Source organism: Sitodiplosis mosellana, unplaced genomic scaffold, assembly GCF_009176505.1.
Source record: "Sitodiplosis mosellana isolate CC-2019 unplaced genomic scaffold, AAFC_SMos_1.0 Smas_scaffold_5911, whole genome shotgun sequence".
NCBI lineage: Eukaryota > Metazoa > Arthropoda > Insecta > Diptera > Cecidomyiidae > Sitodiplosis > Sitodiplosis mosellana.
In genome coordinates this window covers 52,067-77,116 of record NW_022601153.1, presented here as the reverse complement: position 1 = coordinate 77,116, position 25,050 = coordinate 52,067, and the positions used below count along the sequence as shown (strand labels likewise).

The window sequence follows — 25,050 nt, the reverse complement described above, 5'->3', positions numbered from 1 at the left end:
GACTGTCTTCGTTTTCATGTTCCTACTATTGTGATTACCGCATAATGTACGAAAAGAGCCAGGTTTTTAACGAGGCGAGAACTGAAAGTTATCGAAAGTTATTGCTAAAAACTGTTCATTATTCTAAATGTGTAACAGTCTTGCACTCTTTTCCGAAATAAAATAAAATTTCTATGGTAACCATATGATTTTTTTGCGCCAAACCTATTTTCCGAGGTATATTTTTCGAAACTGGACGGCACTTTTTATAAGCGACTAACTTTTTTTTGGATCAGTCTAATGCGCACGAAAGAAAGGAATATATAGGTAAATATGTATATGATGGTTGGGTTGGTTGGTTCGTGAAATCATAATCAAAACTTTCCATGATTTGGATGATCTAAACCAATTTTGTGAAAAAAGTTTTCGGTTCAAATTCCTATACTTTCCCTTGACAGGGTGTGTGCGGAAATGTAAAACTTCATGTTGCACTTTAAGACTAAATTATTCTGACTCAGAATTTCTGAGGATATTTTTTGTCGCAATGGTTCATTTGTTGAAATATTTGTTCATTCATCGAAACCATTTCTGAAAGTGATTGAAAAATATGCAAGATTGGACTAATAAACGAAATAAACATGTTCGGCAATAATATTTATGATGTTCAGCATGAAAAAAGTGCTATTGACATGAGTAATTTGAAATATTGTATGAGTTTACATATGCAAAAGTCATTTGAACGAATCGGACACAGTCGGAAATAACTAGCGAAAATGTAAATTGTTATGGTTCGTTTGTTTTTCAAATGTATAGTCATAGTTAAAGTTCTAATGTCCGCTACAAATAAATGACGTAAATTATAAATTCGTCGTGTAGTTTTAATTTCACGTATTAAAAGCTATTTTAAATTATTTTATTTATTCATTCCATTGAGATTTAAACTGGTTTAAATATTTTATAATTTTTTAGTTTAGCTTCAGGTCAAATCTGTTCCCAAAATATGTAATGTTACGGTGGTTTATTGAGCGTTAAAATGAACTCGAAGACAAGAAACTTGTAGCAGAAACGGTCGAAAATCAATCTTTAGAATATCATGCAGGGAACACGAATCGTTTGATTATACAATATAAATAGAATGACCATACCATAAATTATGTGTAGCATCTAAATTTCTATCAATGAAAAAATGAAAACATAATTACTTTTTTTCAGTTACAACAAAGAGATTCTCGAATGGAAAGTATAACGGAAATCAATGAGAAACTAACTCATTGTTTTCTTGCCTATTATGAGCGCAAAGTTCGTAAATACATATTAGTACGTAATCAATGCGTATTACAATCATATGATTCGTTATTTGTTAACACGTCGCACAAACAACACCGGAAAACTTTTAACTCTTATTTCGAATGATTTTTCTTTCCTAACTAACTGGAATGACGTCTTATATGTATTTATAATATTATATTATATTCCATTTGTTTACCAACGACAAATCTTCACTTTACACGACACAAGTTCGATAACAAGCGTCTCATGCGTTATCAACATCATTGTCTCGATGAGTGACCGAAAAGTGAAATACAAAAATTGTGAGCGTGTGCAACGCTTTTTCTAATCAAAAGCGTTGCGTTAATGGGTGACCACATTAGATGTTGTGATAAACCAAACAGAACAGCCGACTAAAGTGCGAACACACAAAGACTGCTAATAATGAACGAACGAACTGACGAAAGGCAAAAAAAAAACAAATAATAAAATCAAGCTGCTCTATTTGATTAAAAAAAACTTAGTTGATATATTTAATTGAATTATTTCTTTATTCAAGTTACACACATACAACTTTTTGTTACATACGGTTTGTGCTCCGCTTATAAAGTCGACACTTGCTTGGGGACAGCACAAACGCAATCGACCTTCCAAGTGAACACATCTCTAAAGTATCCGCATTCATTAGTTTGAATTCGTTCTGAAGTAATTTTGTCTGGTTTACTAATTAGCTACGTAGAAGCAATTGAAACTTTTGAGCGTTTTTGTTGAAAATTTCCGATAAGATACACAGTCAAAAACACAAAATGTTGATTGGATCCGCTGTTCGTTATTTAGCTGGCAGAAACGCTGTTCAAACTGTGTACTGGCGTACCATCAAGGACCAAAATTCGGGAGAGTTGCGCATCGTTAAACATCAGAAAATCTGCAATTTTGGAGCGAAAGAGGAAATTAAATATAAAGTTTAAACAAGATTGGAACAAAATGTTCAAAATTGTTCCAATTTTGTATATTTCCAGGATTAATCTAATATGTTATGTATTATTAATAATTTATTGAAAAACGAATTGACAAATTTATTCCGACATTGAATCACAAAAATAGTTTTCAGCAGATAATACTTGGAAATTTGATGTAAAATAAAATCATTGCGTGTTTTACACGCCCAAAACCAAACGTAATTTTTCTTTTCATGACTGTGCTTAAAACTAATTATAATGAAAAGGCGAATCAAATTCATTTCACTGCTTAAAATTATATTATTATTGTTATTATTATTATTATTCAATTTCAATTGAAATAAATAACATTTCCATTGGATGCAAAGGTTAAACATAAACAATTGAACAATGTCATCTGCAAGAATTGGCCAGTTATTATGAAACGGACAAATCAACAAAGAGTAACACAAAACCGGAAAAGCATTCTCAACGTATCGCACCTATTACCGGAAACACGGTTTGGTGACAACACTAGCAAGCAACCGTAGCTAAATGTTAAGTTCGTTGACTCAGACATGTGTTATATGACTCTCGCACCAGAGTCAGTAGTGTAGTATTAGGTAGAAAATTTCACACGCTATATTCTCACTGCTATTTCGAACAAAGAGTTTTGATTTCTGACCCATCTATGTGGATTTATTCCATTTGTTGTTACAGTTGTTTTAACAAAAACGCCCATTGGCGAATGAATACACAGAAAAAAATCATCGGCATCGCCAACATTAACGCTATACTCAATGCGACAAAAGAACGTGTCTGAAATGCAAATAACTGTCATTTATATGAATGTGAATGTGAATGTGAGCTTGATGGTAGAACTGCATGCATCTTGATTTTCAGTTTACGATTGACAGCCGAAGAGATATGTTTTCTATTTCATTAAATTTACCATTTTTGAGAGTATTTCATTTGATAACCCCTTTTAGCAAGATTGTATAGTGAGTATTCTCGATTTTACTCAAAGATGTTATCTCAAACTATTAGAGAAAAAAAAATATTATTTTCAATAAAAAAGGCTCACATAGAATTCAGAAAGAAAAATAGTTTCATCTAGTAGTCTTATCTATTATCAAAGTTGAATAAAAAAATTAAGATTTGATTAAGACCAATTTATTCTAATCGTTAAAACAGAAGAAATATATCCGAAGTTTATGTATTTATTTATTTACAACGCCAAAAACTGGATGAATGAAGTAGTTTGGCCGGAAATAATCGGTCTTGTAATTTGGAAAACTTTAGACAAAGCGAACATTTTCAGAAAATGTATCAGAAAAAACGAAACTGTACAAGTGAACTAATTTTTTATTTACAGTTGACAAATTTCCGGCCAGAACATTATATGTTTAATTCCATTTTCGGTCATTGTAGTTTTTGTTGCTCCAACTGAATCTCATCTCTATTTTGTCTATTGTTACAAAATATGTTTTGTATTTAATTGTTTTATAACCAGTGACAGAGAATTGATACATAGCCTAAATGTATTTTTTCAACGCCACTAGGTACTAGTTAGGTATATATTGGTTGTTGCAAGAAAAAAAAAACGAATCCATTTGGATTCATGAAAAAAAAAACCTGATTGTTTCTTCATGTTTGAAATTACAATATTTTTTCCCAATTTTCTTTGACAGCCTTAATAATGCAACGAATAGCAATGTTGGTGGTTTTTTTGCAAGCTGCGATAGCAATGCTGATACCCGAAGAGACAGAAATGCTTGATGGCTTTGGCTATCTGTCGTTTCCGGAGGTTCCGGAAAGTTCGTTTGAGAATGATTACTTTGAGGCACGCAGTCTAAGTGCAGGGCCTCCAGGGCCTCTGTTCAATTCAGTGCGGAACAAACGTGATATAAAATTCGATGTGAAAGAATCAAAAGATGATCAAGAGTTCAGTTATTTTCTTCCAAACAATGGTGAAAAGGAAATGTTTGGTGGAAAAAAAACACGGAGGAAAGAGCGTTCCTTTCGAAAATTCAAAAAATGGTTAAAAAAGAAGTTTCCGCAAGATGAGAGTGAAGAGTTTACAGATGAAGAGAACTTCCCTTCAATTACAAATCGAAAGAAGCGAAACACTGAAAGTGAAAAACGGGGAAAACTTGCATCACCAAGAGAAGTGGCGAACAAATCGAATCTGTATTTAGAAAGAATGCCAACAGCAATGAAATTAACTAAAACATTAGACGGATTCACAACAGCGAATCGAGATAGCCCACCAGCAGCTGCTGCATTGGTTGGTAAATTTGCACGGTCTCCATTCGATTACTCTAAAATTCAGCATGAAGAGGATTCCATGGCAATGGATACATCGTCGTTGAGTATGAATGGAAATTTCATTTCTTTCTTTACATTTCATTATATTTCATTATTTCTCATTGTTCTATGATTTTCCCCAAGGTATGAATGAAGGCATTAAATCTCGAACACCTAAAGCAAATTTTGTAACCCAACAAAAGAAATCACTATATCATGATGACACGAAAACCAGTGCAACCAAATCAGCCTCCAGAATCAGCCTCCAGAATCAGCCTCCGGATTTTTATAAGACTCCACCACTTTTGCACAACAGCAAAGACTCAACAGTTTCGTCTGACAACGAGCGATATCCAGAGAGGAGTAGCACAGCCAGACCTCCTTTATTTCCCGATCACAAAAATCGTGACTCTTATAGCAATCATTATGAAGAGTTTGTATTTTTTATTTTCACACAGAAATGATGTTTCTAAATTTGTGTTTTTCTTTCAGCCGCTATATTGGTATGTATCCTCCTCCTTCAAAAGCGCCAACAGACATGTACGATCGGATTCCGGTTGATTACAACGCACCATATGCAGACTTTTACTTGCGCAGATTTCCATATTCAGACTATAATGTCCACTACTCTGGTAATCGCTATGATAGGGACGACTTCTCATACGGCAATGATGTAGATAGCCCTTATTATATGCGCACTGACATAATGCCACCGTCATCGTCGATGTTACCACGCAAAAGAATGATATACTATGCATATTTGCCTGAAGTTGTTAGGTACGATCCATACCCATATTATCGTGCAAACGATGCGAGTATGATGTCATATCGTCGGCCGACAGAAAGAACGTTGAAATATGATTACCACACCAAAAGTGACGACAACGATGACATGATACGAAAACCACTTAGGTCTTATAACGATTTGCACATGAGAACCAGTGAATATGATTCATTCTACCAATAAACACATCACAAACGTTTTTGAATTTTCTTTCTCAACATATTGATAATAATAGATTGTAAAACAAATGCTCGAAATTCGATTTCGATGATGTTATTATTTTATTTCAATGCTGTTGTTTATAAATACAGGGGAAATGAACATAACTTTCTTTTCCATTCAGCTAATGAATCCAATAATTGTGAAATGAAAAATTTTCAACTAGAAAAGTTCATTTTATTCAACCTCACTTAATGTAATCTATTGCCCTATTTTTAGATCAACTTCAATGGGAATTAACAAAATCTTTATAATTTTTCAAAAAGAACTTCTGCAGATTTTGATAATATGATCGATAACTGTGTGTAATAATTTTGCTTCAAATAAAATTGCCTTATGTTTTGAAAAAAAAAACTTAAACAACTACAAAATCTAATGAACTCGCTCTTAATCAATGACAATGACCGAATCGTTGAGCTTTGTTTTCTTCGCGCCATCACTTGTGCCTGCTGTGCTGGTCGACGAAGTCTCTGTCACATCGCTGTTTACGTCAGTTGACTTTCGCTTTCGGACGTTGTTGCTTAGAAACTGTGTGACGAGTGTTGTTTTGAGCTTTGGCGACAGCTCCTGACCCACCGGTCCCGACATCAGAATATTTAATCGTTTTTTTGGTGCCGACGCCTGAGATGATGATTTCGCAGACGGTGCTTCGTTCGTATCTTTCTCTGTCATTTGATCTTCTGATGGACGACGATTCAACGTGATCGGTTCAAACTGCTTTTTCTTCTCGTCCAGGGTTAAGGGACGAATGAATTTGGCAATGTTGTAATTTTGTCGTTTCGACGAAGCCTGTTTGATCAGTTCGGGCGTCAGAGTCTCTGACAAAGTGCAACTGTTGGAGTCATCAGATACCTCAATGATGTCAGCAAGATCAGTTTTCTTCTCCACTTCATTGTTTTCGGTTGCTTTGCTTTCACCTTCAACTTCGTTCATTCCGACTGGACGACGTGGTGGTATTGTGTATGACCAAGTGTTTGGAAAAGTCAAATCGTTCACGTTGTATCGCTTACGAGTTTCCACCCGAACGTACCAGCACATTTTTCTATACATACAACAGTCTTCTTCAGGACATGACTGCCATGCGGCCAACTCCTTGATTTTGGCCATGATGCTTGAACTCGCATATTCACGATGCGGTTGATGGTTTTTTGCCAAAAAAGCACAGAACTCTTTCACCAAAAACTTGGAACTATTCTGGTTGCCATTGATCAATCTTATCAAATCGGGGATTTCTTTTTCACCGATTTGCAATCGTCGCACTCCGAGCGGTTTTGTATTCGTGTTCTCATCATCACTGTTCTCAGTTTGGTTGGTTGGCCGCTCTACTTTCACAGTTGGCTCGTTGAATAATAGCGCATGTTTGTTCATCAGCTCCCAAACACCGTTGGAACAGTTGTCTGGTTTTAATCCATTTGAATTTTGCCAAATCAGGCCGATCAACCGTGGTTTCAACTTTTGAGTTTTCTTCTTTCTTTCGTGTTCAAATTCATTTTGGGCGAGTTTCAGTTTGAATTTCAGATTTTCTGGGTCATTGAAGTCTGGTTCATCCTCATTTTGAAGCTCTTCATCACTCAGATGACCATGCGGAACAAAAAATTCTGAAGATAGAGATAAAGTTGAAAAAAAAAACTGATTTGTACTACTTGAAATATCTGAAAATTTTGGGATCTATAAAAAAATTCATATTTTCAAATAGTCAACGTGGATCTACTTTAACAGACGTAAAACTTTTCGTTAATTTATCTGACTTCATTTTATTTTGTTTAACCCTCGTACGGACACCTATTTTAAAATCTTCGAACGGACCCCTTGGGTCTGGCTGGACCCGTATACATTTTCATGTATTTGTATGGAAATAATGTATGCATACCATCTCATTCTTCGCGAAACTGATAAAAGATAAGTGATATCTCTCTTCAGCAAAGTTGTGGACCAGGCCAAGAGCTACAATTTTTTCGAAGATTTCATTTCCTTATCTCTTATCAGTCCCGCGAAAATTGATAAGAAAAAACTGAAAATTTCCTTGGTTTTTTGCGTATTTGATAAAAGATAACGAATTAGTATCTTGGGCAAAGTTGTAGTACTCAACCTGCTCATCAACTTTGCTTATGACAGCTATCACTTATCTTTTATCAATTACGCAAAAAATGATAATCAAAATCCCTGTCAGAAACATTATCCTGTTATCAGTTTTATGCGGTTTTTCGCATAACTGATAAGAGATAAGTGATAATTGTCAACAGCAAAATTGAAGAGCAGGTTGAGTACTACAACTTTGCTCAAGACACTAATTCGTTATCTCCTATCAAATACGCGAAAAACCGCGGAAATATCTAGTTTTTTCTTATCAATTTTCGCGGGACTGTTAAAGAGATAAGGAGATGACTTTTTCAAAAAAAAACTGTAGCTCTTGACCTGATCCACAACTTTGCTGAAGAGATATATCACTTATCTTTTATCAGTTTCGCGAAAAATGAGATGGTATGCATACCTTATTTCCATACAAATGCATGAAAATGTATACGGGTCCAGCCAGACCCAAAGGGGTCCATTCGAAGGTGTAGTTTTTGTATATCCTTATATCATCCTTTTTAAGGACTTTTTGTAATATTTGTTTTGCTAGATCAATAGTCAATGAAATTTCAGGCAGATAACTTAAAACTCAAGTCTTTAGCTAAATCAGAAATATGTTAAATTGACGATCAAAAATGAAAAAGGTCTGGCTGGACCCAAGGGTCCTTCCGAGGGTTAATTTAATTAATCTACTTTCTATAGCCAGATCTTGATGGTGAAAAAATGAACAAAAAATAAATGAAAACAATATGTTTATCGCTTCATTTAATCATTCGCTTTTCTGCTTACCATTGTCAATCTCATATTCGTCCTCAGACTCAACCTCTTTTTCATCATCGGAACCGTGCAATGATTCACCAGGCTCTTCCTCTTCCCATTCGTCATCCGAGTCCACTTCGTAGTCCAATCGCTAAACATGCATAATTTGAAAAATTTATGAATATTTTTTCGCCAATAGAAGACCATAAATAGCCATTTTACTCCCTACCGAATCCAATCCGAAGGGCTTTCGTGCTCGAACAGTTGCGCTTTTCTTGCGCCAAGTGCCATAATATGGGGGGCGACGGTTTTCTGCAAACTTAAAGAACTTGGCTCGATATAGTTTCTTCGGTTCTTCTTTGATGAGTTGAACGCCTTGTCCATCCTCTTCTACAAATGAGATAATATAATATTTGAGAGAGAACAGCAACATTTTCATACGGAAATTACCGATAATGAATAAATCATCAGCATTGCTACATTTATCATCTTCATCGTCTTGCCAGGTACGCGCGGTTTTTTTCGCAACAAATGCATCACTCTTTATTTGTGCAAGGTATAGATTAACTGATGAATTGTTAGATGTCAGTGATTGCTCCAATGTTGAGCGTTCGGTACCATTCAAGGTTCTACGAGTCACAGGCGCCATTTTCATATCTTCTTTCACTTGGAACGACATAAACATTTGTGACACTTGATAGAGGTCCATTTTCTCGTCATTTTCATTCGATTCACATTTGTTTTCGACTTTTTTTGGTACAAAAAACTTTACAAATGCCTCAGCAGTTTTTCTATGTTTATTTTGTTCAGCCTCGATCTTTTGTCGTTTTTCGTCCTCTCTCTTCTTGCGTTCCTCCTCTTTTTCACGTTCTGAAATCGAAAATTGAATGAAACGTTACATCAATCGAAATAAACACAAATACAACTAACCTTTGTCTTCGCGCTCTTTTTTCTTTTGAAGCTCTCGTTCCTCTTTTTCGCGTTTCCGTTGCTCTTCTAAATGATAATTTTATAGAATATTTTGATTGAATTTTTTTAATCAAACGTTTTTTTTAACGAGATAAGAATTCCTTCTCGTACTCTTTTTTTCCAAGCCAATCAAATTTATCTACTTTTATAGCCAGATCTTGGCGGTGAATCAACAAATTGAATAAATTCACTTCATAATAATGAACATGAAAATAGTCTATACATACGCTCAATTTTCCGTTGATGTTCTTTCTGCTCTTTTTCTCGTTGTTTCTCCAATTTTTCTTCCAGCAGTTTTTGCTCACGCATTTCCTTCTCTTTTTTGCGTTGCTCATCTGTTTATATTATAATTTATGATATTTTCTTCTCGTTAGGAAAAATATTATATGGATTTTTTTTTGGTAAAGAACAGATTATGGAAAATATTTGAAACCTTCATACGTATAAGTTTAATAATATTGAAGTTATCTACTAATTTTAATGTTAAAAAGAATATTTCATTTCAGTTTGAGTCATAAGTAAAATGTATACCCTTCTCTTCGCGCTCTCGTTTTTTCTGTAATTCCCGCTCTTCTTTTTCACGTTGACGTTGTTCTTTCTCCTCCTGTAACTTGCGTTCCCGTTCAACTTTAGCTTGCTCTTTCTCTTGCTTCTTCTTTTCGGATTCGTGTCGTCGTTGCAGTTGTCTTGGTGTCATTTTGGCCGGTGTTAAGCAGCGATCGGATGTATTGGACGTGATTGAATCATTTAGAAGGCTTTTGTCTCCAAAATTGTTCGAATCTTCGTTGTCGGATAATTCATCTACATCTTGCACCAACGATGTAGTTGTGGATGCACTATTTGCACCTGCATCGACATTTGCATCTACATCTGTATCTTCGATTGTATCAACATCCATGATAGTATCTTGTAGATTGTCTTCTTCCATTGGAATCTCATTTTTTGTCGGGTCACTTGGTTCAGAAGTCTTGTGTTTCTTGGTTTTCTTTGTTTTTTTGCTCATTGGGAGTTTGATTGTAAAGCTCGAATCATTTCTTTTCGATTTACGTGGCTCCGGTCGTTCTTCATCAAATTCCAGTGAATGCTTCGCTTTGGGTGCACAATTTGCATTTTCGACTTTTTCAACTGCCTCCTTGCAATTCTCTTTGCTCTCAGAATTTCGGCTAAGCATCGTCTTTGTACCATTGCCCGTCTCGCTGTCAGCCGACAAATCACTTTCCATAGCCTCAGTAGTTTCAAGAACAACAACGCTATCGTTACTATCCAATTCACGTCGATTTATTTTGGCTGCACGGAACCCATCGTCTTTGGCTGCGGACGTACTTTGCTTACGTTTTCGATTGTCCGTAACGGGTGTTAATGTGTTTGCGGTAGCCAAAGTAGTATCCGATGTTTCATTTGCAGGAGGCTCACTACCACCCAATGTTTTGAATGGAAGACGTGCTTGTACCAATTTTTTACCGCTAGCTGGTGTTTTTGATCCCGTTGACGGAGGCATTTCATTTAACTTCGGCGACGACTTCATCGTGATTTTTTCCAGTAATCGGAAAAAAATAGATTGGAATCAATATAGCTCAAAACAAATTCGAATGAACACGATTTCGCTTTGGACAGCACAAAGAGACTCGGTAATTGTTTTCACTAAATTTGTTGTTATTTCCTCTGCTGTTTCTGCCAAATGCTTAGCGGTTTCAGTCAAACTCTATTGTGAAATCATTTTCAAACAAGGTGAATGATATAAATGTTTTATACATAAACCGATTAATGTTCTTTGTTTAATTCAACCGTTGTGCTTACACAATGAATTAGAACGAATTATTTTAATAACTTGACTACACTATTAATACGAAAATAGAAAGAATCGTCGATCAACTGTAATGCAAACACACATAATTCGATAGATCATTTGACATGACTGCGTTTAACGAAAATTTGAGCGCCAAAGTCGTTGTCTCATCCAGTCTGAAGTTGGAGCGAAACCTATTTGAATGATTGAATGCGAACGAAAGTATTTTCGTTAAGTTTTCAGATTTAAGATTTAAGGCCGGTTTACAACATCAAGGAAATACAATTTAATCTAGGATTCTTTTCAATTGCTTGAAATGATTATTATATCTGGACCAAAAATTTTAGACATCACCGTTAAATGGAAAAGACTTCGAATTGATCACTTGATACTTTTTATTAGCACACAAAAATAGGTTTAAATCTAGTTTCAAAAAATATATCGACAATTCATAGTTTAATTTCGATTGTTTTTAAGAAAAAATCAAGAAGAATTAAAAACCTGACCTCTTAATGTATATAAGCGACCGTGCAATTGCATTCAAATGAAATGGGACGACTGCACACAGGCACGGAATAATAAGGAAATTCCAATATACCAAATCGTGTATAGCATGATGTAAAGGTTAAAAATGGTCCAAAGACTCAAACGGAAACTGAGCCGGAGCTCAAACAGGAACTGAGCCGGAGCTCAAAACAGAACTGAACCGGATAATAACAAAACGCGAATGTTTAATTTACCATTCGATTTGTGGCCAAAAATTGAACAAAATTGATGTTCAGTGTTGTGCCAAGAGATGGATGTTGGCTGACAAGTAGTCACAACTCATGTCCAAGTGAATTATTATATTTAGTCATTACTGAAAAACCAATTTTTCTGAATCAATTTGTGCACATTTTTATTGAAATAATTAAAATCAACGAGTTTATCGATAGGTAAAGTCAAAATCATAGTTAGATTTCCTAGGCGTGTGTGTAGGATATGGGAGAGTTTTTTCAGATTTTCCACGTGTCTTTTTCTTGCGAAAATTTTATACAACAGATCCATTGAAAAAGTTCTCTGCGTATCAATTTTGTACCCAGATCTCTTTATCATTAAACAACTAACTCATCAAATGATTCAGAACTTTCAATAAAACCTTCATTCTTTCCGATGGGCTCAACGTTATTTGCATTATTACTGCTGCTGCTAGAGCTGGCTTTAGATGGTCTAAGATGTCGGCGCATATGCTGCGTTAGCCCACTAGATTTAATAAAACCTTTTTGACACACTTTACAACGGTGCGGCCGTTCACCTTGAAAATTAAAAAAAAACTTTACGGTAATATTTTAGAGGTTACATGATTTTTAATCACCAACATACCGGAATGTATTCGTTTGTGAGCTGCTAAATCTCCCTGCTGTGCAAATGATTTTTCACATACCTCGCATCCAAATGGTTTCTCGCCAGAATGCGTTCTTTGATGTATTTGTAGGAGAAAAACTCTCGAAAAACTGCGACCACAGGTAATGCACTGATGCCTTTAAAAAATTTCATAAGGTTTTCAGACGTTGGCTTAGGAATGTTATACTATCGGTAAGTGAACCTACGGTTTTTCGCCTGTATGTATTCTGGATGATGATGAATTCAAAAGAAGAGAGTTGCATATTATCTTTCAACAATTTGAATGTAATATTTATAAAGATTTTACCTCATGTGCACCTTTAAATTGCTGCTTTCAACAAATCCACGGTTACAAACCTCACATTTGTATGGTTTTACTCCACTATGCCGTCTAACATGTAAGTCTAATGCACCTTGTGTCTTGAATGCTTTCGTACAAGTATCAATTATGCAAGTATATGGGCGTTCTCCGGTGTGAATCTACATTTTTAAAGAAATTTATTATTGAATTTTCTGCCAAAAAATCATAGTTAATTTTGGATGGCGTTAGCCTTACGCGAGTATGTAACACTTACGCGAGTATGTGTGGCTAATAGAGATAGCGAAGGAAAGGTGCGATAACAATACCGACATCCGTGATTTTTGTTATTCCTATTTATGTTTTGCATGTCTGCCGAATTTTTATTATAAATATCCCCATGTAGTCGTGGGTCATTTTTTGTTGTGCACTCATCTATGCATTCAACGTTATCAATCATCATAGAATCTTGTTCACTGGAAATTAATAATTTTTTTACCGGTATATTCAAACACGAAATGAAAATGATCCGAAATACTTGTCGTGTTCATTGTGCGTCTCTAAATGCCTTTTAAAATTATTCATTTGAGCAAATCCGGCCCCACATAGTTTACAGTGATGTTTAATGGTTGACTTCAAGTTGCTTCCAACCTCCACACTTTGCTTATTTTTGTGTTTAGTCGGTGTAAATTTCTTTTTCATTGACTGAAACAAAGGAAAATATTTTGCACATTCTTCGTGGTATATATTTAATATGTCGTAGTATGAACCTCATAATTGCAGCTGTTCGCATTATCTTCTTCCTTGTTCTGAGTAGAATCCTGTGTTTCATCGACGATATCCATGTCGTAGATAACATATTCGACATTTTCCTCGGCATATTCAACGATGTTTTCGTAGAATGTTTCACGTTCTTCGCTCATTTTGGTGATTTGACTCCTTATTTGATCCAGTGCATTTGCTGACATTTCACATTTTTCACGAAATTTTGCGACCATTACAAGTTCTGTAGTACATAGTTCACAGAGTCTTCTTTGTGACCTATCATCTGCACTGAACAACATTTCGGCATTAAACAAGCACTCGAACAACAATTGATCAATTGTCTTGTTGAAATTTTCCACAATATTTGATGCATCCACCATTTCATTCTCCACCGATAAACAAACACGACAACAATTCTTTAGAAAATCACTTAGTTTTTCAATTTCCATTTCTGTTTCAAATCGATTTTCACCGTACATTGGGTCAAATTTATTGGGTTTGTGACTTTTCGGCAAGCGTAACTAAACTTATATTATTGTATACATATACTTTTCTTCATATTGACAGATGACAAGTATGTCAAACTCTTTGTTTATTACATTATAACGTTATTTGTGGAACAACCAGTGCCGAGCCGATTTAGTAGTATGTCAATTCCTGATTTGTATGTTCAGCCAGCATATAATAAATGGAGAATAGAGGAGATAATATAAAGTCGATGATTAAAAGCAATTTAAAATCGACTTTTTCCCAGAATTTATCTGTATACAAATATTACCATCGAGAAGATCTTTGAAAATCAGATAAGTGTGGGCAGTTTCTTTATTTGTTTCCAATTCATACGTATCGTGTTATCATCAGAACATATAAATTACACAAAATTTGTTTGAAAAATATCAATTCGTAGTGGACTAGTATGTAGCCAAGACGACCCGGACCGAAACAACAAATCATTTGACATTCGAGTTACGTTAAGTTTGACGTTTGACCGCAACACAAAATATTCTATGTGGCATATATGTACGAATTGAAACCAGTCGGATGTTGAAACTAACGACAACTTCTGATGCAGTGAATTGAATGAAAATATTATTACTCGAAAAAAAAACGCGTAATTGAATTAAGCTTATCGGGCTAAAGTGTTGAATTAAAGTGTAAATTTATTAGCTCGAATAAACTACAAAACAAAATTTCATAAAAGAGATTTGAAGATATGGCACCACGTAGATCGCATGAAGGTTTACTGGCGCGAGTAAATTTTCCATTATACTCGGTTGAAATGCTTACAAGCCGTCATGTTTTGGTTGCTGGTGGTGGAGGATCGAGTAAAACGGGCGTTGCCAATGGTTTTGTAAGTCTTCTCATATAATGGTATTTGTTTATATTTCAATATTTGACAAACTCCACATTACCCATTTCGTTTTCATTCCCTAGGAAATTTACGAAATTTACCATAATGGACAACACTTTGTTGCTGAAGAAATTATACGGCATGAAACCGGGGCCAATGTAGTTATGAACTGTGCGGTGCGAAGCTCGGGAAATCATTCGTACTTGTTAGCTGGTCAAGAAAGTCATTGTCAATTGTATCATGTCAATGTTAAAATTGATAGTAATGAAAATGCTTTCGAAAATGGTCGTATTGAAACGCTCAAACCATTATTGGGGCGAAAAGGATCTTCTGTTACATTCGACGAACAGAATTTACGTAAGAGAAAAGCTTCGCACGATGTAGCAAATCATCGAAGATTTTCAACAACATCAAAAAATGGGACTGCTGATGGTGGTTATCAGAATGAGACGCGTTGTCTACGCTTCGAAATTAAAGCCGGCGACTTGACGCAAACGGATTTTTCAAGCGACGGGCCCTTTCAACGAGTGGTTCGCATTAGTTTAAATTGTAAATATATGGCAACGGGTGGCACCGATACGCATATCCGAATTTGGAAATTTCCAAACATGGTGCAAATATTTGATATTGAAGCACACTCAAAGGAGATTGACGATTTGGATTTCAGCCCCAACAGCAAACAATTGGTTTCAATTGCCAAAGATGGTCTGGCATTTGTTTGGAACGTTGAAACCGGAAAAGAATGCAGCAAATTGAATTGGACTCCACCCAACAATACAAGATATTTATTCAAAAGATGTAGATTTGGTGTCTTTGAAGGGAAATCGAACCAACATCGTTTATTTACGATTGCCAATCCTCTGGGAAAAGTTGGGAAACAGGTGAGATCCTTGTGTGATATGCGGATAATTGAATGTTCTATAAAAACACTACTATAAATCATCTGGATTTTGCACTTAGGTGGGCTATTTGCAGGAATGGAGCCCAGATAATGGTGCTCTTATCAATTCGACAGTGATCGATGAGAGCCTTGCTTCACTGGCAGTGCGGGATGATGGTCGATTCGTTGCAACTGGCACTATGTTCACGGGTTCAGTCTCAATATACATATCATTTAGTTTGCAACGTGTTCTTTACATTCCCAATGCTCACTCTATGTTTGTCACTGGATTGGAATTTTTGCCACAGAAGGATATTGATGGTCCAGCTATAACGAGTAATACCGAGGCAGCCGTTCTTTCGATCTCAGTTGACAACAAAATTTGCATTCACAGTCTATCCTATAGACGTAAGTTTCTTGAATTCAGAACCACATTCAATAATAATTATATATTCATACATATCAATGTATCTTCCACAGACAAAATTCCGGCATGGTTAGCAATACTAATAATCATTGGTGCATTATTTCTCACATTTTCACTGTGTTCATATGTTGGATTGTGAAAAGCAATTATTCTGCATTTCTATTAAATTATTAACTGAGTTGAAACTTGCTGAATTTCTTAACAGTGCACTCTCTCACAACAAAATGAATGGAATGAATATATTGAGTCTTATTTGTATATGTAAAGATTTTTTTTTTATTAATATATTGTTATTGTTCAAAAGGGACACTCGACATTTTAAATAAACAATTTAGCCGGATTTCTGTGTTAGACCTTCAATTTTTTCATCTTCACCTCCAACAGCTGCAATGAACTTCCGTCTGCCATCTAGATACCTGATGAAAACAATGCCATTTCTTATTATTTTGTTTCATTCAACCATGTTTATGCATATCGACGATTCAGTACCACATAGCTTCGTTGTATGTTTTTGGAATAATTTGATTTACAGGCACATCGCACGAATAAGTGTAGTAGAAGACATTTGATGTAGTGTGTTCGCCGGAAATGGCATCATAAGTCTCGTTAATCACCACAATGACCATATAATTAACTTCGGTGTACACCAAATGAGCGTGCATTTTCAATAGAGATGAAACTGCAATGAATTCGATTGATTAAGTTTTTTCGGTCTGAATTTTCAGACTTTGTGTTATTATACTACCTGGTACCGGCCGTGAGAAAGTGATATCGTTTATGCATCTCAGGCGGCACCGGCCCTCATTCAATGTATACACCAGACCCCATGAGAGTTCCAAAGCCTTTTGAAAAAGATGTAAAATCATTTAATTCCGTATATCAAATAAAAAACCATCTCCACTCCACGAACACCATCTTAATTTCGACCATGCAATCAACTACAAGTAAATATCAAATTGTTTACCTGCCGCATTAAATAGCCACCGAAAACTGCATATATTTTTTTTAAAAGCAAACATAAAAATAGAGAAATACTCTTGCGTTGAATTTCTTTTCAATTTTTGTTCTTAATAAAACGTAAGCCATTACCTGAATTGTGAGCATTCCTACAATGATTATCATCATACGAACAATGTTAATGTTAATGTTATCGTAACAGAAGTAAAACAACAACTAACCTGTCTTCCGGGTGAGAGTAGATGACATTCGAGAGTTGCGCATCTTCCATCCAAATGGCGCCTGATGGAATTTTACGAACGTTGAATGTCTTATTCTTATTATTTAAGTCCATGGTTTTCATGAAAATGTTATGAATGAGTTTTTGTTCAAATGCACTTGGCTCTTGTCCATGGAAAATGGATTCTTTCTGTAATTGAATTCGTTTTCGTTTGCGATCTAAAAATAAACAATGGCAAAGACTTAGTTGATGTTCAGTTGAGAGTGGTCGGGAATAAAAATGACTTAAGTTGAACCACTTATGGATAAGCGTAACACAATATTCTTGTTTTTTTTTTAAAGTGCAACATAAATTCTGTTCGCTTGAAAGTGAATCGTAAAATATCTGTTGACTATATAAATCGTGTTTCACTTTAATTGAAGCAAAAATGTTCGATACACTTTCAAGTCCATTGGTATGATGATTAATTTTAATGGTGGTTTTGGTTGTGATTTGGCTTCGGAGTGAAAATTAAGTGATAAGGAGCGCGAATTTCGATGTGCCGATAACACCAATGGATTGGGCAGACACAATACTATATTGGAATCGAAAAAAAAATTTAAACTTTTTTTTTCGATTTTTGTCTGTGTTGCGACCGTCTACATGGGAAGTTTGTATGAAAACCTCGGAGCGCGGTTTGGCGCGGCTGCAATAACATTAGTTTATATGGTAAAATCCACACATGGCCAAATTTTGGATTTCACGACCACTCAGTTGAATATTGTATACGTATTTATGTAATCGACTCACTTTCACCACCAGTGAAAATTTTTTTTTCTCCGTCATTTTCAGGATTTAGAGGATTCACAATTGCGGCTGCACTGTTAGTTGCATTACGACAGGCCATCAAGAAAAGTGCTCTAGTTAGCTTTCGCCATCGTCCTTGAAATTTTTGTTCAAGCCATACAACAACTTCAACGGACGAGCGTCCCACCCAGCTTACATGTCCCGAAAGACGAATATCGGAATCATTTTTTGGAATATGATCAGTGAAATTTATAGAATCAACAAAAAGAGTAACAAAAGTGTACGGTAGTGGGATCGAGGGATCTAAATTTGGCAGCTTCACGTGCTGATGTAATACCCAAACGGCAAACAAATCCATATCCTCCATCAGACGTCCCAAACGAACACTTCCCATGAAGGTAACCTGGTATGGTGGAAAAAAAACAACATGAATTTATCCAACAAAATCGACACAAAATACATGAAAGGAAGAGAGTGAAAAAAAATTATGCACATATTTATCACGCAGTGCTAGATCCTGCGAAAGTGGTAGCAAAGCCGATGTAAAAGAGTCCTTCATTGACCTTGCTGGCAAGTCATCAACAGACTTTGGTTCGTATTGAGCAAGATATTCACCTAATAAACGGCGATGAATAAGGAAATAAAGAATAAAAACATCAGTGTGTACACTGTACAATTTACAAAACAAGGGGGAGTTCACATAAAATATACCAACTTTCATTAGGTAAATAATGTAATACTTACGACTTTTTGGCAAAGCTGACCAATTTTCCTGTATGCCAAGTTTTTTCACTATTTCTGTTTTCACTGTCATTCAATAAAATTACCGTATTATTATGAATGCAATTTGTATATTTCAGACTGAAACTAACCATCGTTCATTGTCCCTGCAAAGGCTACATTTTCTTTGTTAATCTGGCTGCTAGAGTATCGATTCTGAGACCTGTAAGTGATCAAACACATTTCGTTCTGAACAATGCTACGTTGTACACACTTGTAGTTTAAGGTCAACAATAATAAGAAAGATTGTTGACTAAACTAAAAAAAAAAAACGAATACTTACAAGCTTCCGGAATTTCGAAAAGTATTTCGTAGCACGAGCGATTGAAACGGACGCTTGACTAGATGTACAAACATTGTCAATGAAAATAAATTTCCTATAAATAGGTTGACACAATTTCAATTGAAATTTCTAGTAAAATTGTTCGATTACTCAAATCGCTCTTGATTTTTAATTTTTTTCTATAAAAACTGCAAACAACGCTCTAATTCTTTTGCAGCTCAAACGTTCACTGACGATTAAATCAGATTGAATCAGGTTTTTCTTCATCATTGCCATCAAACCATGTATGTGTTCAATGAGCATTAGAATTAGAAACACACAGCTGTCACACTGTAACTGTCAACAGTTAAACCTTAAACGGATATCGAGTAGATGAGAAAACATTGAGCATTTGTTATTAGTCTTTACCATGTCATTTTTATTTTGTGTTTGAGAAAAATAAAATAAAAAATCGAACTACTACAATTCAATCGATTCACCCTCTAATAATTGAAAAGGGTGTAGTCTAAAAGTGAGAAACATTTTTGTTACTATTTTTGTGTTAATTTCAACATCACTTTCCTTTAATAACAATATAATTCAAATTTTCACTAAAAGCGGTGTTCAACTACCACGCAAATGATTTGGATTAGCTCCTCCGAATTTTGGCTGGTTGACGGCAATTCGGGCATGAATGACTATGTCTTAGACTTTCATCAATGCAACGCCGATGAAAACGATGGCAACATTCTAAAAATACATCGTCGTCATCGAAACGATCTAAACAAATTGAACAGATGTCAGATTCAAATTGATGTTGCATGAATTCTAGTGGATCTCTTCTCGGACTTTCCTCGTATGTCCATCGATTGTCTTGGTTTCTTGTATTTTGGTAAAAGAACAAAGCAAAGATAGCACCACCTAGAACAACACCGAATGTGATTGCTAAAGCAGCAGGATGCACCATTTCCGAATTTTTCTTCACAGTGAATGACTAAAATGAATTTTATTTATATATGTAGCAATTTGTATGACGCAAAAAACAATTTCAGAGTGAACTTACCCCAGAGCAAATGAAAATATCAAAATGATTGGTGACAAAAAATAATCTCTATAGAAGAAACAAATCAGTTGCCACTTTAAGCCTAGCATCAGTCGACAATTCCTAAATTTTTTCTTTCTTTTATTGTTTTGACAGTTAGCCAAACATCCAGTAGATCTTGTTTGTTTGCCGTAGTATCGCTATTTCTGTTGACACTGTATGTTATGTGCGATGATATATATTTGTGTGCGTGCGATGATGTCCATGCCCACTGAACTAGTTTTTTTCTTCTTCAGATTAACGTCAATTGAATTTCGATTGTTGCATCCGCTTCGTGAAAGTATTTTAATCAGAGTAAACATATTTGTTGGATATTTTCGAAGAAAGAGAAAATTCAATTATTTTCCTATTGTGAAAATAAATTTCAATCCGGTGGATCACTTAAAATCATTCAGGTCCAGGTTCAGTTTGAAAAACCGCGAAAATTGTTTGTCAAAACAGGACCAGTTCCAGTTCAGTTCTGCGCGTTCTGTTTTAAAATATACATACTCCATTTGAATCACTTCATTTTCATTTCACAATCTTCTGAAACATTTATTGTGAATCTTTAATCGGGACATTTTGTAGTTTTTTTCCCCTTTTTTATGACCATATTAAGTGTGTTATTTTTTTTGAGTACCATATTTCTTGAGTGTGGTTTTAAGTAGAGAGAAAAGCGAAAAAAAAAATTATCCAAAAATGTCTGAAGAACTCCCATATAAATGTGAATACGCAAAAAGCGGTCGTGCCGGGTGTAAAGGATGCAAAACGAACATAGCTCAAGGGACATTGCGCATCGCCGTTATGGTTCAGGTAATATATTTAGAATATCGGAAACAGATGTATATGAAATTGGAAATGGTGTGCACCATTTATTACATTATAAAAAACGGTCCCAAGTGATTCCTGTTGCTAAACGCTGATTTCTTTGTTGTTTTTTTTTCTTTCGTATGTTCCATTTATGAATAATTTCTTTGATTATGGCCATACACATGATTTGATATTTTCAACTCTGAAATTGTTTTATTTAAAAAAAACGCATTCTATTGTTCACATTTAGTCGGCATTTCATGATGGAAAACAACCCAACTGGTTTCATCAGGCATGTTTTTTCAAGAAACATCGACCGGCTACTGAAGCACTTATCGATGGATTTCCCAAGCTTCGTGTTGAAGATCAAAAGGAAATTCGCGGAAATCTGGGTATAAATCTGGGCTTTTATGTGTCTGTAAAAATTGGTAAAAACATTTGATATTGCCTTTCATATTAGGTGGTGGTGTCACTGCTGTCATTCCTCAACCGAAGAAAGAAAAAGGAAAAAAAAGGTCAGTGGACCCGGGAACATCAAAAGGAATGGCGATGCTGATCAATGACTTTGGGATTGAGTATGCAAAATCTGGGCGGGCGTCGTGCGCCGGTTGTCATCAAAAAATTCCAAAAGATGAAGTGCGCATCAAGAAAGTTGCACATGATACGGTAACATTTTAGTTTATAAGTCATAAGTTTTTAGATACCATAAAGACCCGTATTTTCCTCATTCATTGGGTATTTTCGATTTAATATAGTATGCAAAAATAAAACAGATTAATACCAGAGGTGTCTGAGCGCACGCTAAGTAGCGTATGCCGCAACTCAACTGAGAGTCGTTTTTCGCTGCGTGCCATTACACGCATTTGGGGATTTTTCCCTAAATCACTTTTCAGACATTTATCTTTGACAAAATTAGACAGAATATTGGCCAAAAATACAAAGTGGAACGACGAAAAAAGCAAAAAAAAAACACAAGTGCTCTGATGCACTCTTGTAAACCATGCTCGTTTTCGGTCATGTTACAGACACTAAGCATGTTTGACGCACGCAAACTCAGTTGTGGCGCGTCGGTTGCTCGGTACGCTTCAGTCATCTTTGGATAATATTCAATTAATTGAATTCCAACAAATAGACTAAAGCCAATCAGTTGACTTTCAAAATCCTAAAGCCATATTTAAATTGAAACATATATTTCACATCATAAAGGAAATCGGGCTAAAATTTGGCGGCCAGGCCTTGTGGCATCACGTGGAGTGTTTTGCTCAGCTGCGAACTGCACTCGGTTGGTTTGAGTCGGCCGAAATACTTCCAGGCTTCAAAAGTTTATCGAAAGATGACAAAGCTAATGCCAAGAAGCACATTCCGTAAGTTAAGAGTATTCTTCTTTTTTCGGGAGCTATAGCCCTGTATACATGTGTGTTTTCATTAGAGCAATCAAGCAAGATGTTGATGAGCCGTCATTGAAGAAACAAAAGGTGGACGAAGTTGATAGTGCTCTTGAGGCAAAGATCGAGCAACAAAACAAAGAGTACTACAAACTCCGTGACAAACTGGAAAGTCAAACGAAAAAGCCAGTGTATATTGCCATTCTTGAAGCCAATCGGCAAGCTATTCCTGAAGGCAATTCGGAAGTGAGTGAGACTATACCAACCAAAGAAAGTGTTATCTGCATGTTGTAATTTTTGTTTTATATCGTTATTAGGTGTTGGATCATGTGACAGATGTGATTTACTTTGGAGCAATAAAACCGTGCACCAATTGTAAGAATGGAAATTTCATCTTTGGAAACACGTCGTATGTATGCAATGGTAATTTGTCCGAATGGGCAAAATGTGACAACGTCGTCAAAGAGCCGGAACGAACACAGGTCAAGATACCGCAGTACATCAAGGAAGAACACTCATTTTTGGGAAAACAGTTCAAAGTCAAAGCGCGTGCGGTACGAAATGTGCCAGTTGCTGTACAGGCAAAGCTTAAAGTTAAAAAAGAAGAAATCGATGATATTGATGCGTGAGTATTTTCATTATATTCTCCATTAGACATAAGAATCTAATACAGTAGCGAAAAAACTTGTATTCCAGACCGCGTGTACAACGTGAGAAGCCCCCGTTGTATAACATGGAATTTGTCATTGTTGGAAAGATGGAAAAATCGAAAGAGGACATTAAGAAAATGATCCAGAAGATGGGAGGAAAAGTTGGAAGCAAAATTCACGAAAAAACTGTTGCGGTTGTTATTTATTATTTTACATTTGCCATTTACAATTATTTTTATTTATTTATATAATTCATTCATTTGTATCATATAAATAATAGGTTATTTCGACTGCAGAAGAGGTGGATCGTATGGGTCATCGTATAAAGGAGGCAAAAGAATTCGGTATCCAAGTTGTACCCGTGCATTTCTTGGATGATGCAAAAACTGGAAACGCCGTTTCTTTGATCATATCGCAAAGTTTGTGTGACTGGGGCACTGATGTAATTTTTATCTATAATAATTTATCTTTTTTTAAATTTCAATAAAAAAAAAGCATTGCTTTATATAAATCTGTATTTCAGCCGCATGCACGCATTCCGCAAGATGAGCTCAAATCGAAATCGAAGAGCATCTACACAAAATCCGTTCCAAAATCGCAAAAATTAAAATTGAAAAGTAAGTTTGTGGCAGAAGATTGGTTACCTGTGGTGCAAAATCATCATTTGTTTACCTTATGTTTTCAGACGGAACCGCTGTAGATCCGGATTCCAAACTTGAAGATATCGCTCATGTTTATTGTGAAGGAAAGACCAAATATTTTGCCATTCTGTGCAATGTTGATATTGCAAAAGACAAAAATTCATACTACAAGATACAATTGCTCGAGTCAGATCGTGACCATCGATATTGGGTTTTCCGTTCTTGGGGCCGCATTTCAACCACAATCGGCTCAACCAAATTAGAAACATATGGAAGTTTGGAACAGGCACGAGAAGCATTCGAACAGATTTATGAAGAACGCACCGGAAATTTCTTCGGTGAAAAGAAGTTTGTCAAATACCCGGGCAAATACTATAAGATGGACATCGATTATGGTGAAGAGGAAGAGGTACGCAAATTGACTGAAAGCAAAATCAAATCAACGTTGGCTACACCAGTTCAAGATCTTATTAAGCTATTATTTGATGTGAATATGATGAAACAAATGATGTTGGAGTTTGATCTCGATATGGAGAAAATGCCGCTGGGCAAGCTTAGCTCGAAACAGATCAAAGCTGCAATGAACGTGTTACAGGAGATAGCGGAGCTAATCCAGAAGGACGCATCATCGGGAAAATTTGTCGAGGCATCGAACCGTTTTTACACGATGATTCCACATGACTTTGGAATAAGACGACCGCCAATCTTAGACTCAATCGAAATGGTATCGAAAAAGGCCGAAATGCTGGAGAGCCTGCTGGAAATGGAATTGGCTTATGGGCTTTTGAACGAGGAAACGGATGCGCAGAAGAATCCACTCGATGCGCACTACGAACAATTGAAAACCGACATTGTGCCAATCAATAAAACAAGTGATGAATACGAGCTGCTTTGTCGCTATGTGAAGAATACTCACGCCCCAACCCACACAAACTATAGTTTAGAAGTTGAAGAAATATTCAAAGTGGTTCGAAAGGGTGAGGAACGCAGATTCAAGCCATTCAAGAAATGGAACAATCGTCAACTGCTTTGGCACGGATCTCGTCTCACCAACTACGTTGGCATTCTAAGTCACGGTTTGAAGATTGCCCCACCAGAAGCACCAGTCACTGGCTATATGTTCGGAAAAGGTGAGCAAATATATTTTTTTTTTTATTTAAATTTTGAAAAATTCAATTATTATTATTATTCTGCACCATACAGCGTTTCTTCGCCAGAGGTGGTTTATTTAGTATAAATAAATATATATTTACAATATATACAATATTAAATTAAATTCAATTTCTCCAAA

The 25,050-nt window shown here is 35.7% G+C and overlaps 6 protein-coding genes across 9 annotated transcripts; 3 read left to right on the top strand and 3 right to left on the bottom strand.

Moving 5' to 3' along the window:
• Positions 1–2,212: 2,212 nt before the first annotated feature.
• LOC129573058 (uncharacterized) lies at positions 2,213–5,850 on the top strand. Of its 2 annotated transcripts, none has more exons than XM_055453236.1 (5): positions 2,213–2,809; positions 2,907–3,187; positions 3,878–4,558; positions 4,638–4,926; positions 4,986–5,850. In XM_055453236.1, the coding sequence occupies exons 3-5, from the start codon at positions 3,886–3,888 to the stop codon at positions 5,458–5,460; spliced, it is 1,437 nt and encodes a 478-aa protein (XP_055309211.1). In that variant the 5' UTR covers positions 2,213–2,809; positions 2,907–3,187; positions 3,878–3,885; the 3' UTR covers positions 5,461–5,850. The 2 variants fall into 2 exon arrangements, with proteins under 2 accessions (XP_055309211.1, XP_055309209.1); XM_055453234.1 differs by adding an exon at positions 3,700–3,759 and having other exon boundaries at positions 2,213–3,187.
• On the bottom strand, positions 5,535–11,452 carry LOC129573056 (chromatin assembly factor 1 subunit A-like). 2 transcript variants are annotated; one of them, XM_055453232.1, is made up of 8 exons: positions 11,095–11,272; positions 9,829–10,999; positions 9,525–9,632; positions 9,259–9,324; positions 8,779–9,198; positions 8,558–8,718; positions 8,359–8,479; positions 5,535–7,094 (listed from the first exon to the last, which is right to left on the bottom strand). In XM_055453232.1, the coding sequence occupies exons 2-8, from the start codon at positions 10,820–10,822 to the stop codon at positions 5,884–5,886; spliced, it is 3,081 nt and encodes a 1,026-aa protein (XP_055309207.1). In that variant the 5' UTR covers positions 10,823–10,999; positions 11,095–11,272; the 3' UTR covers positions 5,535–5,883. The 2 variants fall into 2 exon arrangements, with proteins under 2 accessions (XP_055309207.1, XP_055309206.1); XM_055453231.1 differs by having other exon boundaries at positions 9,829–11,452.
• A 502-nt stretch (positions 11,453–11,954) lies between these two features.
• LOC129573062 (zinc finger protein 568-like) lies at positions 11,955–14,008 on the bottom strand. The gene is made up of 7 exons (XM_055453240.1): positions 13,535–14,008; positions 13,303–13,469; positions 13,042–13,240; positions 12,774–12,946; positions 12,673–12,693; positions 12,446–12,603; positions 11,955–12,377 (listed from the first exon to the last, which is right to left on the bottom strand). The coding sequence occupies exons 1-7, from the start codon at positions 14,006–14,008 to the stop codon at positions 12,178–12,180; spliced, it is 1,392 nt and encodes a 463-aa protein (XP_055309215.1). The 3' UTR covers positions 11,955–12,177.
• A 192-nt stretch (positions 14,009–14,200) lies between these two features.
• Positions 14,201–16,527, top strand: LOC129573060 (prolactin regulatory element-binding protein). Its single transcript, XM_055453239.1, has 5 exons — positions 14,201–14,338; positions 14,437–14,880; positions 14,964–15,761; positions 15,841–16,168; positions 16,241–16,527. The coding sequence occupies exons 2-5, from the start codon at positions 14,743–14,745 to the stop codon at positions 16,324–16,326; spliced, it is 1,350 nt and encodes a 449-aa protein (XP_055309214.1). The 5' UTR covers positions 14,201–14,338; positions 14,437–14,742; the 3' UTR covers positions 16,327–16,527.
• LOC129573059 (acyl-coenzyme A thioesterase 9, mitochondrial-like) lies at positions 16,465–20,540 on the bottom strand. Of its 2 annotated transcripts, XM_055453238.1 has the most exons (13): positions 20,256–20,540; positions 19,364–20,186; positions 19,214–19,271; positions 19,023–19,093; positions 18,895–18,957; positions 18,644–18,765; positions 18,154–18,553; positions 17,366–17,582; positions 17,277–17,293; positions 17,152–17,177; positions 16,933–17,029; positions 16,677–16,866; positions 16,465–16,603 (listed from the first exon to the last, which is right to left on the bottom strand). In XM_055453238.1, exons 4-13 carry the CDS (start codon positions 19,030–19,032, stop codon positions 16,519–16,521), a joined length of 1,227 nt encoding a protein of 408 aa, XP_055309213.1. In that variant the 5' UTR covers positions 19,033–19,093; positions 19,214–19,271; positions 19,364–20,186; positions 20,256–20,540; the 3' UTR covers positions 16,465–16,518. The 2 variants fall into 2 exon arrangements, with proteins under 2 accessions (XP_055309213.1, XP_055309212.1); XM_055453237.1 differs by having other exon boundaries at positions 19,214–20,186.
• Positions 20,541–20,949: 409 nt separating this feature from the next.
• Positions 20,950–24,889, top strand: LOC129573057 (poly [ADP-ribose] polymerase; the record flags this gene model as incomplete). Its single annotated transcript, XM_055453233.1, is given in 10 exon segments — positions 20,950–21,086; positions 21,334–21,475; positions 21,544–21,749; positions 22,290–22,447; positions 22,513–22,714; positions 22,786–23,093; positions 23,165–23,312; positions 23,399–23,560; positions 23,642–23,735; positions 23,804–24,889. Coding segments are annotated over 10 exon segments (2,620 nt in total), but the record flags the coding sequence as incomplete, so codon positions are not given.
• Positions 24,890–25,050: the final 161 nt, after the last annotated feature.